The sequence below is a fragment of the Diprion similis genome, chromosome 10 (assembly GCF_021155765.1).
Source record: "Diprion similis isolate iyDipSimi1 chromosome 10, iyDipSimi1.1, whole genome shotgun sequence".
Classification (NCBI taxonomy): domain Eukaryota; kingdom Metazoa; phylum Arthropoda; class Insecta; order Hymenoptera; family Diprionidae; genus Diprion; species Diprion similis.
The window spans coordinates 20,991,200-21,008,986 of NC_060114.1; the positions used below are offsets into that span (position 1 = coordinate 20,991,200).

At 32.7% G+C, this 17,787-nt stretch overlaps 1 protein-coding gene across 17 annotated transcripts in view; it reads left to right on the top strand.

The window, feature by feature from the left end:
* The window catches only part of LOC124411981 (plasma membrane calcium-transporting ATPase 3), a 108,085-nt gene that overhangs the window by 72,341 nt on the left and 17,957 nt on the right, over nt 1–17,787 (top strand). For 5 of the 17 annotated variants that reach the window (XM_046891574.1, XM_046891575.1, XM_046891573.1 and 2 more), the window contains one exon: nt 12,330–12,978. The exons of 3 other annotated variants lie outside the window; for them this stretch is intronic. In XM_046891574.1, the coding sequence (XP_046747530.1) occupies nt 12,330–12,857 (528 nt within the window). In that variant the 3' untranslated portion in view covers nt 12,858–12,978. Of the gene's footprint in view, nt 1–3,972; nt 4,042–7,310; nt 7,398–8,096; nt 8,123–12,329; nt 12,979–17,787 lie in introns of those variants that run through there. 9 more of the 17 variants (XR_006929725.1, XR_006929727.1, XR_006929730.1 and 6 more) reach the window with 6 other exon arrangements.

Sequence of the window (17,787 nt, forward strand, 5' to 3'; positions counted from 1 at the left end):
GTTTATACACAGACACGCACATTGTTGTAACAAAGTTTCGTTCTTACAGTTGTCGTTGAATCACGACAAACCTTACGCAGCTCTCATATCTTGACGTATCGTGTAAATTAAAAAAAAATATCGCGAACGGGCGTGAATTTTTTGCGTAACGTAGAAAAGTGGGTTGGGGGGGGTGGGGGGAGGGGCTGAAGCGCAACGAAACGAAAGGAAACACGAAAGACGTAAATATGGCTTTAAAAAAAAAATAAAAAAAAAAAAAAAACAAACTAACAAAAGCAAAAGAATTCCTACTGACAAACGTTTAACAATTCCGATTCATGGTGTATATCGATATGTTACGTATAGATACGTGATACCCACCTTATTTATTTAAGTACACTTTACGATGCACTCAAGTTATACTGCAGACTTATCATTTTATTATTATTTAAAACAATTTAAATAAAATTATAATGAATCATGAATAAATATTTATAAAAAAAAAACAAAAAAAAACAAAAACAAACACAAACAAACACATATTTAAACAGACAATTTATACGCGCCTATTAGAAATGGTCCACGCAGTCCTTGTTAGCCTTGTTAAATTTAATTGTCTAACAGATTAAACCGCAACCTTCCATTTGTTTTATCACCTTTTACTTTGTTTCTTTCATATTTACATTTATATTATATAATAATACGTATTATATACATATATTTTCATGCAAAGAAACCCTGTTCGTTCCTTATTTTATCCTTTTTTCTCGTTCTTTCTCCTTTTTCCCCCATCCCACAGTGTGTACATACCTGTAATATCTCTGTATTATTTTATCCTTTATTTGTTTTTATATATATATATATATATATATATAAAAACTACGTGATGACACGAAATATAGTCGACAAAGTAATGATATAAGACAACAAAAACACCAACAAAAATAACAATAATAATTTTAAAAAAAAAATAATAATTTTCACAAGAAGGGAATTTTTTACCTTGAAAAAAAAAATACCTTTCCCTCTAAATTTTCAATTTACACATTTTCAATCTACATCGATGATTTGCATTATTATCACCGTTTTTTCAATTGGCACACTTTATACACGTATTCGTGCACTCTGCGTCGAGTCCAAGAAAAGAAACACAAAAAAAAAAAAAAAAAAAAAATACCGCGTTCACAAAATCATTTAAACACCCTCCTCACTTCTCTCCGCAACGAAACCGCCCGTCAAATTGTTTATTCATCACTTAACTAATTTAATCGCTTAAATACTTTCCTTTTCTTCCTTCTATTTATTGTTAATTTTGATGTACTCACATAATCGCATTCATTGTACATAAAGCTTCTCGGTCACGGAGCGTGGTCACACTTCGTTGCTTCCATTCTTTATATAAAAAAAAAAAAAAGAAAAAAGAAATTTAAAAAAAAACTAATTTCATTTTCACTCGATATTTCATTTTATTATTTAGTTATTTATTTTTTTTTTTATTTATTTTTTTTTCACACACCAGATCCAAATCCAATAACATAAAGTAATAATTATTCCCCCCGAAGTCTTGTCTCTAGTTTTTAGTTTTCTTTCGAAAATATTTATTCGTACTATATATACCTATATATATATAATATATATATATATAGATTTCATTTGGATTTAAATCAATGACATTATTCATGTTTCATTTGTTTTTTTTTCTCTTGTCAGAAATAGAAAATCAAAAACTGGGCTTCAGTTTCACTTTTAACTACAAAATTTAGTTTCTAGTCTGGTCTCTGTTTAATAATGAAATAATTTATCTAACGAGCATCTATATAATAATAAATCCGTCAGGGTAAATTACAATATTTACCTTGGCGTTATTATTATTATTATTATCATTATACTTGCATGGATATTAAACCAGTATGACGCGACGTTGCTAATAACGAACAAAACCGTCGAATCGTTGCACACACAGATATTGTTTTATACATATATATATATTTATATATATATATATGTTTATTTGTTTATTTGTTTACTCATTTAATTTGTATCATTGGCGAAATTATTAACTTTAAAAAAAAAAAAAAAATAACATCCGAAACACGCACGCCCGTTAACATGGAACAAAACGCTACGGCGTATATATACATATATATATTTAATAATATTGTGGAAATGAATGTTGTCGAATGAATGCAAACGCTTCTACCTATGTTAAAGAAATAGGTTCTCATGTTTTATTTCTATCACACTACTTGATAATTTGCTATCATTTTGTACACTGATGTCGATTACTTGTGTAACGAAGTGTATAAACAATGAGATATGAAATATGTCGAATAACCTTCGACGTTTGAAAATCTATGAAGGAAAAGAAAAAAAAGGAAATATTTTCCCTCCCACGAAACTCTGTATGAAATGGCAGCAAAATACTTCAACCTCTCTTGTGTACCTATTTTATTAAATCCTGTTATATCATTGGTCGATCTTCCGACGAGCGTCAATCAAACAACGGAACAACGTATTATCAAAACTGAACGAACGATACTTCTAAATCGACGCTTTTAACTAGACAGTTGTCTAAATTACGACTATTAATAACAACCTTGCGATTATATACAAGATATATGGATAATGTGAACATGAACGTCATGCTATGAATAAACAATAAGCCACCTTACTTTAGACTCCTTGTTCTATGTTTTTCATTGTCTATCGTTTCTCTTCGTCTTCTTCTTCTATTCTTTACTTGTTCCTTCTTTTTATTATTATTATTATTATTATTATTACTATTTTTCTTTCATTATCCTTCTCTTATCCAGACACTTTTCTTTCATTCTCAAATAATACTGGATCACGGTTTTATTCTTCTCTGATTCAAAATTTCAAACGGGATCACAAAATTCTATCCTCTAAATACGTTTATTCAAATTGTAATACACGTATTGCAAATATCGTTGATTTCAAATTCGATTATTCCCAAATCGCAGAGATTTAGTCACATGACTAAATAGAAATTTGTCTGGGTCAAGATTCTACAATTTTTTTGTTCCTCACAGTGACACTCGTACAAAGATTCTCAATTGACTGCTGTTGTATTCGTTAGGTACACTCGAAGTCCCGCGGTTTCACGCATTCGGCCGCGAGTTCCTTTGGGAGGGGGGGCGTGGCCGCGGGGTGGGGGTAGCCCGAGCGTCAGTCGCTCGTGGAGCGTCAAACAGCTCGGATCTCGAAGAGTAACCCACACGGTGCTCATTCTCAGTTTCGTTTCGATTTTCTTCCCGCCTTTACGATCTAGAAACGCGACGACTTCGACTTTACCTAATCATGTGATGAAAATGATTATACGTATGAGGTGGCTAAGATTTCAATTCTATTTACTTTTTCTCCCGTATTTTCAAAAACCAGAAATGTATTATACGAGGAATACAAATTTTATTTATTTACTGTCTATTTTATTAATGAACAAAGAAATGATATTTACATACTATTCCTGGCCAAAACGCTTACCTTGTACGTATAATTCTTTAAATAATTGACGAAAGCATATACATATATATATTTATATATATATATATATTTATATATCATTGGAGTGAATAATATTCTTATAACAGTAAATCGTCTCCGTATAAGCGCAACGCATAAAACAGCGTGTTAACATTTTATAAATGCAAACATATATACAATACAATATATACCTACGTGCGTACTATAATACAGATGAATAATGCATGTGTGAATGTGTATATATATGTGTGTTTATATGTTTGCATATGCGTCAACATTATTATAATTATGTACTGTATAATGAAAAAGCGAACCGCACTGTTCGTAAATATTTAAGTCAACATCTTGACACTTTTTTCCAACTAATTATGCATTATATAGTCTTAAATAATTACCATCTTAATCATATACGTATAAAAAAAAATTGAAAACATCAAAAAAAAAAAAAAGTACAAGTAAAAAAAAACAACTGAATGTGTAACCTACTTTCAGACGAGCAATAGAACTCTGGTGCAGAATGTATCTGTGACAGGCAGATCTCCTTCTCAGGATTACCATATGGTTAGTTCCCAAGTCCAATCTCAGCATTGTTTGATCGTTTTTTTTTTTATTTTATAATATACTTTTCTGTCAATTTTAATTTACCTTGACTGTTTTGGTTGATTTTTCGTTTCTTAAAAATGTGATAAAGTTTTTGGAAAAAAAAAAAAAAAAATCAATTAATAATAATTCGTATGTGAAAATACATATATTTCGTTTCTGTGCCTCCATTGAAACGTTACGTTTTATCACACGTACAGTTTTCACTTTTTTTCTTTTAAGTAATAGATTTTTGCTTGTAATTTCGCGAGTATCAGCTATTATATCGCATAGATTGATTGATTGATCACTTTTTTATGCTCATATATATATTCTTATTATATATAGCATATTATTGTTTTCTTTGTTTTTTTTTTCTCTTTCATTTTCAAATTTTTTTGTCACCAAATTGCGCCAAGTTTTTTTGCCATCTTTTATAATAGAGCCTTGCATCAAAAATATTATTATCAACATTGGTTTGTTTGACGTGAATCGTTGCCTGCTGGGCCACGAAAAGTTTAAGTTCGAAAGTATGATTACTAACAGCCTTAATTGTAATATTATTTCACATTTCTTTCCCTTGGGGCTGTGAAATAAAAGAATATATTAATAAATAAAACACACGGGATAAATAGTCAACTGATTAAATGGAAAAGAATAACGATTTTTACTCACATGAATATTTCGATTCACGCAAGGAATTCGAAATGTACGTATATAAATTTGAACGAAAAAAGGGAGAAAAAAAAAATACGGCCAACTTTTCACAGCCTAAGGAAGACGAAGCGCTGATCTTTTTTTCTGTCTTGGTTTCCACTTTGTTATACGAAAAAAAAAATTTTTTTTCTCATGAGTAAACAATTTTTTTTTTTTTTTTTTTTTTTTTTTTACCTGCAAATTTATAACAATAATTTGGCTGCCGTGTTGTGCTTTCTTAATATATTCATAAATTTCTTTATTTTTAAATGATTTTTTCTTCATTTTCTTATTAATGTATTCAAAGTTGTCGCGTAATGTCGCATGTAAGTATGTACGTGTATAAAAATATTTATCGAACATTACGATATATATTTAATTATTATATACGATACATATTACGCTGCGTGTCTTTCTTGTGTATTTATATAATACATTAACACTCTTACGTTGAATCGGTGTTCGCTTTTACAGTATATATATATATAATACATATATATATTTTTTTTTAAATTTTTTTTCTTTACAAGATTTATTTCTTCTTTTTTTTTTTATTGTTATAACGCAGTGTGATGTTGCTGTGATCTTGAAATTGTATGATATTTATCGATATGTATGTTTGTCCTATTGTATTTCATATATACATATAAGATTACGTTATCTTTCATTCGAACACGTGTCTATAACGCGGTTTAAAACCAACGCGCTCCAAGGCACCGCGCTCATATACATATATGATCTAGTACGCGGCAAGTTGCCTCTCGATGTGTTGCTGCTGTTGCCGATACTTTCGCTGCTGCCGCTGCTGCTGCTTAACATATAAATAACAGTATATTAATAATAATAACAACGATATCCCCCTCGCGCATCTTAGTCCAGTCAATTTTAACGCGCGTAGGCGACCAATTTCGCATCATTGCTCATCAAAATGGTTGACTGTACACGTTCAGCAATGGCGTCCATACCACCTCGCTTGTTTCTTCCACCTCACGACTTTGAGCCACGCTTACCGCTCGTCCCGGACTCGTTTTCGAGGAAAACAATTTTTACCTGCATCCTTGTTGCCGGCATAAGCAGTGTCTATCAAACTTGGCACAATTTTGCACTGTTGTCAATAGATCGGCTGGACCGTTGCGTCACACCTTCTCATATCTTAGTCCGTGCGTTAAATTCGACTGGGCAAGAGTGGTCACGTCAATTAACAATTTCGCGTATAAATAAATCAAAACAACAATTTAAACATAAAACAATAAACGTCAGAAGTATTTAAATTCATAATTTCACCGTACCATACATTGGAAAGTGCATGTTATCATGAACCGCAGTAATTAGTTATCACGCCATTTTTCTAGAATTTTCGTTTTATCATCACCTGTATTACTGCAGGTGTTTTTTTTTTTTTTTCTTTTTCTAACTTTTTTTTAATCCGATTGATTATTTCGGGAGTGAGAGTGTGTCTTCAGAAAACGGCCAATGCTCTTAATATTTGTCTTTCGTGTTTACATACATACGTATCTGCGTAATCGGTGATTAATTTTATTTCTCCTTCATTCTTCTCGTCGCTTTTCATCCAATTCATATAATGATCTTAACAATAAAATAATTAACCAAACAAACTAACGATGAGCAAGAAATAAGTATCAGCGTACCGGCGCTCACCTTTCATCTATACCTGATAAAAGACTTCCTCGAGTTCGATTCACCTTATTCTGCAATCAGGTGGCGACGAAAAAAACGAAATTATAAACGCGAATAAAATTTTTATAAATACATACACGTATTCACGGGGGAAAACAAAAGAAAAAACAATCACGAAGCATTACAAGATTTCGTTGCCTTTGGCCTATATAATTATATTCAAAGTGATTTGAGTGAATAACAACTACTGGTTTGACTTTCATTTTTCTTTCCCAATTAATTAACCTATGGAAACAACCTTATACAGGGTTACCCAGTAGCCGCGGACCACCGGGCACTGGTGGATTCCTCGCAAACAAATAAGACTAAAATTACTCTTGACAATTTTTTCTTAAAGCAACGGTTTTTGAGTTAGAGCCGTTTGAAGTTCACCAATCACCGGGCGCACGAGCCCAGCACGAGGCTAGTGTAGCTGAGCTCGATGCAGTGTACGCTAGCCTCGCGCTGGGCTCGCGCGCCCGGTGATTGGTGAACTTCAAACGGCTCTAACTCAAAAACCGTTGCTTTAAGAAAAAATTGTCAAGAGTAATTTTAGTCTTATTTCTTTGCAAGTAATCCGTCAGTGCCCGGTAGTCAGCGGGGTACTGAGTCACCCTGTATACATGTTATACGAAAGAACTTCGGCGTGCCAAACAGAACTTGGATAATTGCCGTAAATGATAACAACAAAAACAACAACAACAATAATAATCCAAATATTAATAATAATAATGATGCAAAGTGTGTTTAAATAATATATAAAGAATTGTTTAAAAAAAAAAAGCAAAAAACAAGAAAATAAAAATTTATGAAAAAGAAAGCTTATAGTGGTAAAACAGAAGTGAATAAGACTGATGGTATGATTTATGATTTGTTAGCCAGCGGAACCCATTCGAGAGACTGAGGTTTAACAGGGCGGCAGTCTCTTGCCAGTCGCCACACTATTCCTGTCGGAGTACAAACAAGTACGTAGCTTACGTAGATGATCGCCTGTTGTACTACATTGTATTATCAACCTTTTACGTATGCCTAATTTAAAAACCAAAACCAAAGAAAATAAACCAACCAACCAACAAGCTCCATTTCTTTTTCTTTCTCACATACTACTCTTGCGGTGCATTAATTATACAGATGGTTATAGCAATCAAATTCTTTATAGATTTCTCGTTACAAAGTCCAGTGGCATTGGTATAAACGAAAAAAAAATTTATTGAAGGTTTGTCTATAACTACGATCGTAACGGACGTTCAATTCATCTTTCTTTCTTCTCACTTTCCCACCTTTCTTTGATGAAATTGTTTCATACTGATCTGAACATATAATACCTATACATAATCGGTTTTTAAAAGCAGCCTCAAAAGGAGAAGAGAAAAAAAAGATTACCACGAAAATATGTCTTCACACATCATGCAGTCATATTGAAACCAGAATTTAGTGTAACCTTATAGTTGTGCACCTCAAGTGTGTATGTGTGTGTGAAAAAAAAATGATTGATTTGTCATTGACTTGATATTACATTGGCTGATGATGTTAATAATTATGATAAAGGTGATGATGATAATGATGTTGATGATCGTGATGATTATGATGATAATGGTTATGATGATGACATGACTTGAAATGAGATGATGGTTTACTGCACCAATGTGTTTTTTTCTGTGTAGCGTGGCGAGTCGAGTGGTGGCCAATCGAAAAAAAAAACAAAAAAAAAAAGAATAGAATAATAACAATACAAGTTCGTTATTAATCAATGTCTGTCCACCATTCACTGGCTGTGGTTGTAGTAATATAGTTATTACCTGAGTGTGCTGCGTGTTCCGTGACCCCCACCACCACCACCACCACCACCACGATCACCCCCTTTCACCACCCTCAAATTATGGTGTCGTTTTTTAACCCGTTATATATCGCAACCAAATCATTATTTATCAATTAACACAATTTTACAATTTTTATCGTATTATATATTATAATATACAAACAAAAAGACTCACTGATCGTGCAATATATAGGAGGAAAAAAAAAAGAAACAAAAAACAATACACAAACAACACAAAGAATTTTTTCTTCCCCTATTGCTTATAGTACACATAAATGCATTACACATATACACATATATGTATGTATGTATAGACGTGCATACTATAATCTTGTCGTTTATTATTTAAACGTTTAACTGTCAACAAAATTATATCATATCGTCTGCGTTGCACCTTTTCTCTGTCTCTTTTTCTTACATTATAAATATATATATATATATATATATATATATATAATATATGTATATACAGACTGAATTGCTAACGACAGAATCGTCCGCTGTCTGATGAAACTTAATGCGCATGCGCTACGATCCGAGAGCAGTTATTTGCCAGGGTGACCAACCGTCATGAACACGACATTGAAAAAATTCGACAATTGTCGCTTCCAGTTGTGTTCTACACCGACAGGCTGTGTCAGAACTTGTGAGGTTATGTTCATGACGGTTGGTAACCCTGGCAAACAACTGCTCCCGGATTGTAGCGCATGCGCGGTAAATTTTCGTTAGTAATTCACTTCGTATTTTATTAATCATATAATTATTATATGTATATATACGTTGTGTATCTTATCATCGTGACTAACAGAGTTTGAGAGTGTTTCGTTGCAGTGAACTAAACACCTTATATTATACATATTATATAATATTAATATTTTACACGTTTCACATCTTAATTAATATATTCCCACTGCACCGTCCTTTGATATAAATCAAAGGCAAAAAGGAAAACACATTTTTACACTTCTCTCTCGTCGTCTCGCCCGCCATTTACAATGGATATTATATAATTCCTTCTCTTTTCTCTGCATTCATGTTAATCATTTCTTTTAACGTTCAACTGTTACACGCACATGACATATAAAAATGAGCAGCAATATCAGCCGTTTGTTCGTTTAGACAATTTCTTCGAACACCTGTTACAGACAAGTTATAATTTTTTTGCGTTTAAAAAAAAAATCACAAATCACCGCTGCACTCACTCGTTCGCGCTCGCATGCAAACGAGTAAACACAGATATATGTTATACGTATACATCGACACACTTGCGCGATAAATGAACACACGCAAAAACACCACCGAAATGGTGTACCTACGTAGGCGTATGTATAAATACATATACATATAACATTATATACCTCAATTTATATATTGTATAAAAATACAACTTACGTATTACGCTGCTGGACGTATTATTTATAACATACATGCAATATATTCTCGTCATTCGAACATTCAGAAACACATTAACAACACTGACAAGCATACACAGAAATGAGTTTATTGAGAGAGAGAGAGAGAGAGAAAACGAGAAACAAAAAAAAAACGTAATATGACGAGAAGCGATCTGAACGAATTTGGTTGAAATGGAAAAAAAATCTTTTCATGCTCAAAGAATTTATTTATAGCTTTAATTTCCTGTCCTGCGAGTTTCACATCGTGTCTCGTCGCGATACGTTCGACGATTCAGCGAAAAAGATTTTTTTTTTTTTCTCTCCTTCTTTTTTTTTTCATTCCAACTAACACAGACAGACGCCCTGCGCTGAGTGTGAATCGATTTTCAAGTTTTTTTTCATTTTTCGACAGCGACAGCAAGAAAACAAATTTCGAAAAGCAGGATAATGCAAGCTCAAAAAAAAAAACCGCGCGATTATGCAAACTGCATGAACCGCTTGTTTCTCACATAAAGTTCGAGGCTTTTGCATAAACGAGATGCCGCCACATGCGATAGCGAATAATTGCAAATTCAGGGATAACAAATGTTAGGTAGACATATTTAATCAGCAAGTTCTTCAAATTCAAAATCTAGTCTTGAAAAATTATTGTGGTAAAATAAATACGCGTGATATAAACTTGTGTTTGTATATTATTATACTTGTGAAAAATTTTCACAAAAAGATTATTCACTTTTAAATTATATATTGCAAAAGGCAAATATAATATATATATATATATAATTTACAACATCTGTGAAGATTCTTCTGTTATACATATATATATACAACATAATTACTGTCCTGTGATCGCAGAGTTGCTTTTTTGGACTTTGCTTCATCACTTTTTATTATGGTTTTTTTTTTCACTTGGTTCCTCTGACATCAAATTCACGTTTTTTCATTTAACTGTATATAGACTGCATATAACTTTTGTACATACGTGAAACCCTGCACATAACTGAGACAAGAAAGCCCCCATAACTTCGAAAAGAGTTTATTGAGTTAATAATAATTATAAGTTGTTGTTTTGTATTATCACTTTTAGTATCATCATTCTTATTATTGATATTATTATCATAACACACAAACATGTGCTATTACAAAATTTTGCGCGGACTGTTTCGGACCATTGCTAATTGGTGTTGTGCGAAAAGAAAAAAAATGTCGGATAAATACATGCATTATACATGTGTAGTATAAGTTGCATTAGCGAATAATGCCTTTCGTGGATCATGAGGATAAAGGAATCAGGATATTAAAAGGACAGTGATCACTGATTTGCAAAAATCATACACGATGCGGTTTATTCTTTATTCAATTTATACACAACTTTGAACTATCACCGCGCGATTAATTCTTCTAACTTTGTTCCCATTAGTCAGTAAAAATTACAGGATTATTTTTTTTTTTCTTCTAAATTCGATAACACATATCCACGCATAATCGGTATCGATTGGAAGAATTCACTTTTCCGCGAATCGTTCGGAATTCTACGACTATATTCGCATTAATCCTCGGACACTTGGAGTATATAGATATTAATAATATATGTGCCCACATTTCATGTACCTGCATAATATTATACATAAATATATATATATATATACTTCTCGTGTTTGGTGCATCGATGAAGAAATATTATTTACTGTGTAAAACGTACTCCGTCGTAAAATTTAACTGATGTATGTATAATTATATTAGGTTTGATATTGAATTGGGTCAATTAAATGTTTGTACAAAAGCGCATTCGAAATAAGGTAAAACGGTTTTTTTTTTTTTTTTTTTTTCTTTTTTTACTCATTGTGCAAATTAGAGTGACTTTCAAATATCGTGTCAGTTACGAGTGATTCGGAATTTCAGCGCGTAAATTTGATGAAATTTCGATTTACTCGTTAGTAATGTTATATACAAAGTACGCGGGACTGTTGATGATCCATCCTGCTCAAGGATGATAATTAATAAATGATATGCCGAGAGGAAACGGTAAAACTTAGCAGATCGAACGTCCGACTGCGCATGCGCGAGTTGTGTCGAGTTGACACGCAGGCTGGCCACCTCAAGCCTCGGTCGTCATCTAATTTCTTTTTTTTTCTTTCAACGGTAAGCCGATCTCGGAATAAAATTTTCATTTTTAACTGACCGATGATTGCTAGAAGTCAAGGTACCAATCTAATTTCAATTCGATACATGACGTAGGAGAGTTTAAAATTTTTAACAACGATTCTAATAAGTTGGCTATCCTGTCCTGCTAACGAAAATAGTGACGGGTTACGTATCTGCCATCCAATGGAGTTCAATTATTTCACGCGTGCGCAGTCGGTAATTCAGTCTGCCTAGTTTCACCTTTTCCGAACGGTTTTACGCAGTCAAAGGAAGCCCATAGATGAAACGAGGGGAATATGCTGCAGCAGCAATAAAGGAGTCATGCGCTTAAGCTTGCAGTTTATTAGTAGGTATATAACCTAGTATAATACAGAGAAGTATGTAGGACCGGATCGATGAGATTGATTGACGTGATAAATCGATCGGAAAGCTGATGATGATGATGATGATGGAGTGAAAAGAAAGTTGCACTGGCGTGTGTTTGTTTGTCGCTACCCTTCCTCGCCCCTGATAGAAGGCCCTTCCCTATTTTTTTCCAGCTACGGGTAATCAGAGCGTTCAAGTCGACTCTAGAGGATTTGGAGGAAAGACGTTCTGTCCATAGTTTACACAGCTTACACAGTATGCGCAGCTCGCGCAGCCACACCGGACCCAGACCTTTATCCGACTTCACGTACATTGACGAAGACCCAACAAACACCAACCTGACAACAGTCAAATCGTTGAAGAACGCCATCGGGAACACTACCAATAACGAGCACAACAATCAGGACCACGATACAACAACAACAACAACAACAACAACAGCATCCGGCAAAAGAAATTGGCTGCCGTCCTTCAACAGTCCTGCTTCTTCTTCACCGCCGCTGCTAAATGTTCCTGGATCGGCTGCAACACCGCACAACCAAAACACCACCAACAACAAATCCACAGTATCCCCAGCCAATAATACCAATAACCAATCGCTTTCTCCCGAATCACGATCAGCTAACTCACCGCATTCGAGTTCCAACAACCTAGCCCAATCCGACGCTGTACCAAAGCTCGTTCACGAGACAAGCATATAAATTCACCGTCATCCCTTTCACTGCCACTTCCGGTCTATCAGTCTTTGAGTAAGATCAATTATACCTGCATGGATTCAAAGAAATCAACAATAATGATAATAATCTTAACAAAAATGAAGCAAATTACCTTAATTCTATTATTATTATCATTATTATTATTATTATTATTATTATTAATTTTATTAGTATTGTTATTATTATCATCATTATTATTATTATTATTATTATTATTATTATTAAATACGAGAATAAAGTGTGCCTCTTCTTCATACTGACTCGCTTGCGCGGCTTGAACCTTACCAGTTTCCTTTTATCTCCCTTTTATCATTCACTCTCCGAGCAAATATAATTTCTGCCCTCCGCCTCGGTTATTGAAATAATTTACAAATTGAAACAAAAAAGAAGACGAGAGAACAAAAAAAAGAAAAAGAAACGCTTATAAAATTTGCAGAATCGTTTGTAACGACAAGAAAATAAAGGGAAATAGGGAAAAAAACAAAAAAACAAATGATATTCGTCTCAACGTATCAGGAGTTGATGTTCAATTACTCCTGAATTTGCACAATCTACAATATCTATATTATACATTTTATTTGTCAATTTACTCTGTGGTTTTTCTTTTTTCATTTTTTAATGGTCATAATATTTTTTATTTCATTTTAATTTCGCCATTAATTTTATTGACTATATTATTACTGTCATTATTAATATTAATAATATTGTAATTATTATTGTTTTTATTACCACATATATTGTTATTGTTGTTATTATTATTATTATTATTATTATTATTTCTGTTCACCCAGTCCAGTATCCATCATCTTTCCGTCACTTCCTTAGATTAATAATTATTGTTAAAAGATGAAATTTTTATCGATGGTACGAAGCGCGGTTCACTTTTTTTCTACTTTTTGCGAAAACTGATTATACTCTGCATTATATATATATATATATATTATATATACACACATAAATACATGATACATATATTGTTTTCAAATTATTATTTGTCCAGATAATAATGATGATGACGATGATAATGGTTATGATTATGTGGGACGTACTTAATAAGATATTTAGTGTTTATTTCAATGCTGTATTTCATTATTATCCTGAATCTAAATCCAATTCATACGTATATTGCAATACAATATACAAATACGGTGTGAAATATGGTAATTAAAATCAATACATTCGAGCGCAGATAATTTGTGCAATTTTGTTGCTATAAAGTTTAATTGGAATATCTGTGAGAATATTTAACATTGAGTTTTTAAACGCGAACTAATAATAATTAAATCAAATCAAATGCACTTTGTAACAAAAAAGAATTTATTATATGATCGAGAATATGCGAGAAAAAAGAGTTTCCTTTATTCCCGTTCCGAGTTATTTTGTTCTTTTTATCTTTTATTTCAGTTTCTGTATAATTCAAGGTTTTGGAATGTTATTTATTTTTTTTTCTTCCTGTATCACACATCTTGCGAACGAAAATTTGCGAAACACCGTTTTTATACTAAATTTATACATACATGCGACGTGTGTATGATAATACATATGATAACGTCTGCCGGAATATATAATTTTTTAAAAAACTTTTACTTTATTCTATACTTTATCGTATAATGTGTATCGTATGTATACATATATGTATACACCTAACATATATGTATACACCTATGTATACATCCGCCTATACACTTTTATACATCCGTTCCTAACCTGCAACTCCCACGCTTGAAAATCGAACCAACAAAAATCTGTATACACATACGTGTATAATATTAGTGTTATAATTACATTATATACGTGTGTAAAGCCTCTCGAAGCATGTCGGCTGCATAACCTACAGATGTCGGAAAAAAGAGAGAGGCATACTTTCATGAAACACGAAGTATATGAAGTAAGCGGTTTTGCACGGACTTCCTAACCTAACTTTGAGGTACTTCGCTGGAGTAACACGTGTTTTGCGGATAATAGCGCTGTTTAGGTTAGGTTACTAATACTTGCCTACGACGCATTCAGTGTAAGAACGTCAAAGCGAATTAAGTCCCGCATGCTTGGGATTGGGTTGTGAATGTGTCCGATCGTCTGTGTGTCAGATTCTGTATCAGGGCTTCGTCCAGATCGTCTGGAGAGAAGAAAGCACTCGTTAACCCTTTGAGTCGCACATTATTGCGCTGAGTCATCTTCTGTAACGAGATAGTATTCTACGGGCTTTAGGGTCGCTGATCACGAATCTGAAATCAGATTTAAAAAATTCAAGATGGCGGAACCAATATGGTGGACAAATATATCAAATTTTATCAAATACGGGCAAAAAACTCTATTCATTGTGGTTTTTGGGGTCACTGATTGGATTCGCCGTATCAAAATTTTTCAAATCTGATCTCGGATTTGTAATCGGCGATCCTAAAAACCTCTGGGCAACGCTTTGTTCATAGATTCGATCGAATTTGAAATTTTCAACCGTCATCTAGAATTTTTTCAATCCGATTTCAGATTCGTACTAAGTGAACCCAAAAAACATGTATACCTATGTGTAGACGGGTAACTTTCTCGAAAATGAATTGATCCTTGAATTTTAACGATTTTTTTCAATCAATTTGTTTTCGACAACAATAATTTACACATTACATCGCAATAAATACTCTCGACTATTGAAAATCTATGAGTTTCTACAACTATCAGAAATAGCAAAAGAAAAACGATACCAACAAATATGTTGAAAAATTCTTTCAATATTCAAAAAATTTATCTAAAATAGGTGATAAGAATACTTATCACCATGACTCAAATGGTTAATCTTCTTTTTTTGTAGACAAAATTCATAGCTGCTAGTTTAGTTCAGGGGTAAATAAAAAAAAGATGAAAAAAAAAAACGAAAATACTTCGTTCAAACGTTTATGTTCATAACGACGTCGATTTGAATTCGTATTATGGTAATTTGATAAGCGAGGATTCATTACAATTAATTAACACAGCTGGTTAAATATGGTTGTCGAAATAAAAATTGCGGCTTCAACAATCGTGGGCAGGCTTCAATTATTACTATACTTCGTATCTATAAACTCATTTAATATAAAGAGTAAATATACTCGATAAGACGTTACATAACCTATTCCGTAGCGAAAAAAAAAAGAAAAGAAAACAGAAAACAGTCGAATCTTCGAAATCGTTTTGACAAACATTTTCGATTTTTCGATAACAATTCTATTGTGTATATACTTCGTTTCACTCGGGTCATCTAAACGTTTCTATAACTATCCACATACTGCACAATCTTTTGTATATTCTATATTAGACTGCATCCCACCTAACTTCTAATAGTATATATAAAACTTATATATCGGCCAGCCGTAGATCTCGAAACTTTTCATCACTATTATCGAGTTTTTATTTCATCTTTAGAACCCACGCTTCAATCTTATGCCTATTTTTTCAATTTCGTTTTACTATATATACCTCATTTATACTTCTTCTTTCATATCCGCTCGTCTGTTATTACGTCTATCAATAATAATTCGATCCTATTTTTATTTTTAACCGTTATTCCGCAGCTGTTACGTGCTATATCACGTCGTATACGCTCGATATTTTTTAAACATCGAAAGTCGATGAGAATGTATTTTTTCATCGAATTCGAAAACCAACCGCCATCGGAAAAAATAAAATCTTCGTCGTCTAAATTCAGTATTTAAAGTATAACGTTTTCACTTCGAAATTTGTAACGAATTTTTAATTTCTCTCTTGATTGGAATCGTCAGAAAATTACTCAATAACTTACTACCTCATCTTTTTATCTTATCTTAAATAAAACTTTCTGAATCGTTGTACCTAGTTAGTGAAAAATTGAATATGTATCAATGATGAAATATCATAGCATATACATATATAAACAGACCCTTCGACCAATGATATAGATATGTTGTAACGTAGCTTCTATTGCCCAATATCAATAATGTATCTATACATATAGGCGACATACCAGATACATAAAATGAAGTAAGAAAGAAAAACAAAATACAACAGCACTATAGTTGAAAAAAAGAAACATCGGCGTTATTTAAGCCAATAAATCGATGCCACGATTTGTCACATATCCGGTGACAATCAATTGTTGCAGTATATTATATATTTTTTTTAAATACAATGAAAATACAAAAAGTCTATATACATGTATCATATAGCTTTAATATAAAGATAACGACGCAGTTATCGCTTGTTATAATAACTTAGGTTTTATTAAATTTGACATTAATTTTATACACATATGCATACGGTATACAATTATTTACATAATGTAAACGTATGAGTATACGTATAACATGTATATAATACATACCTAATAGTGTTATTGTGATGTCACATTACGTATAAACTGGTAAGAAGAATATCCCTTGAATATAGTGATTGAAGGAAATAGAAATAACAATAAAAAAAAAAAAAAAAAACTGAAAAAGCAAACAAAACACTTTTCTCGTCTTACGATGGGTAGTTGAATAACATAACGAACGCATCCATACGTATTGTATATATGTTTGTGGTTGTACACCTCCCGAGGTGGATTCTGACCGATTCATCCTGCGCAGCAGAAGGACACCGATGGCCTTGGATCGGTCAGAATCCACCTGGGGGGGTGTACAGAGGGAAAAACGAGAATAATAATAATAATAATAACAGGGTATTGAAAAAGAAGTTTGAGTAAATGCTTTATTACGTTATATCCCAGTATAATTGAACTTATATAACTTAGGTTGCAGTCGGATACTTTTGAAAGGTTATATATAGGTGATAAACAAACATCTATTTTCCACACATACGAATGTATGCACAACACATTTTAAATAGCGATATGAATCGGCGCGCAGTGAGATTGTGTTATACAGTCAACCGTCGAAGAGAGAATAAAAAAGAGAGAGAAAAAAAT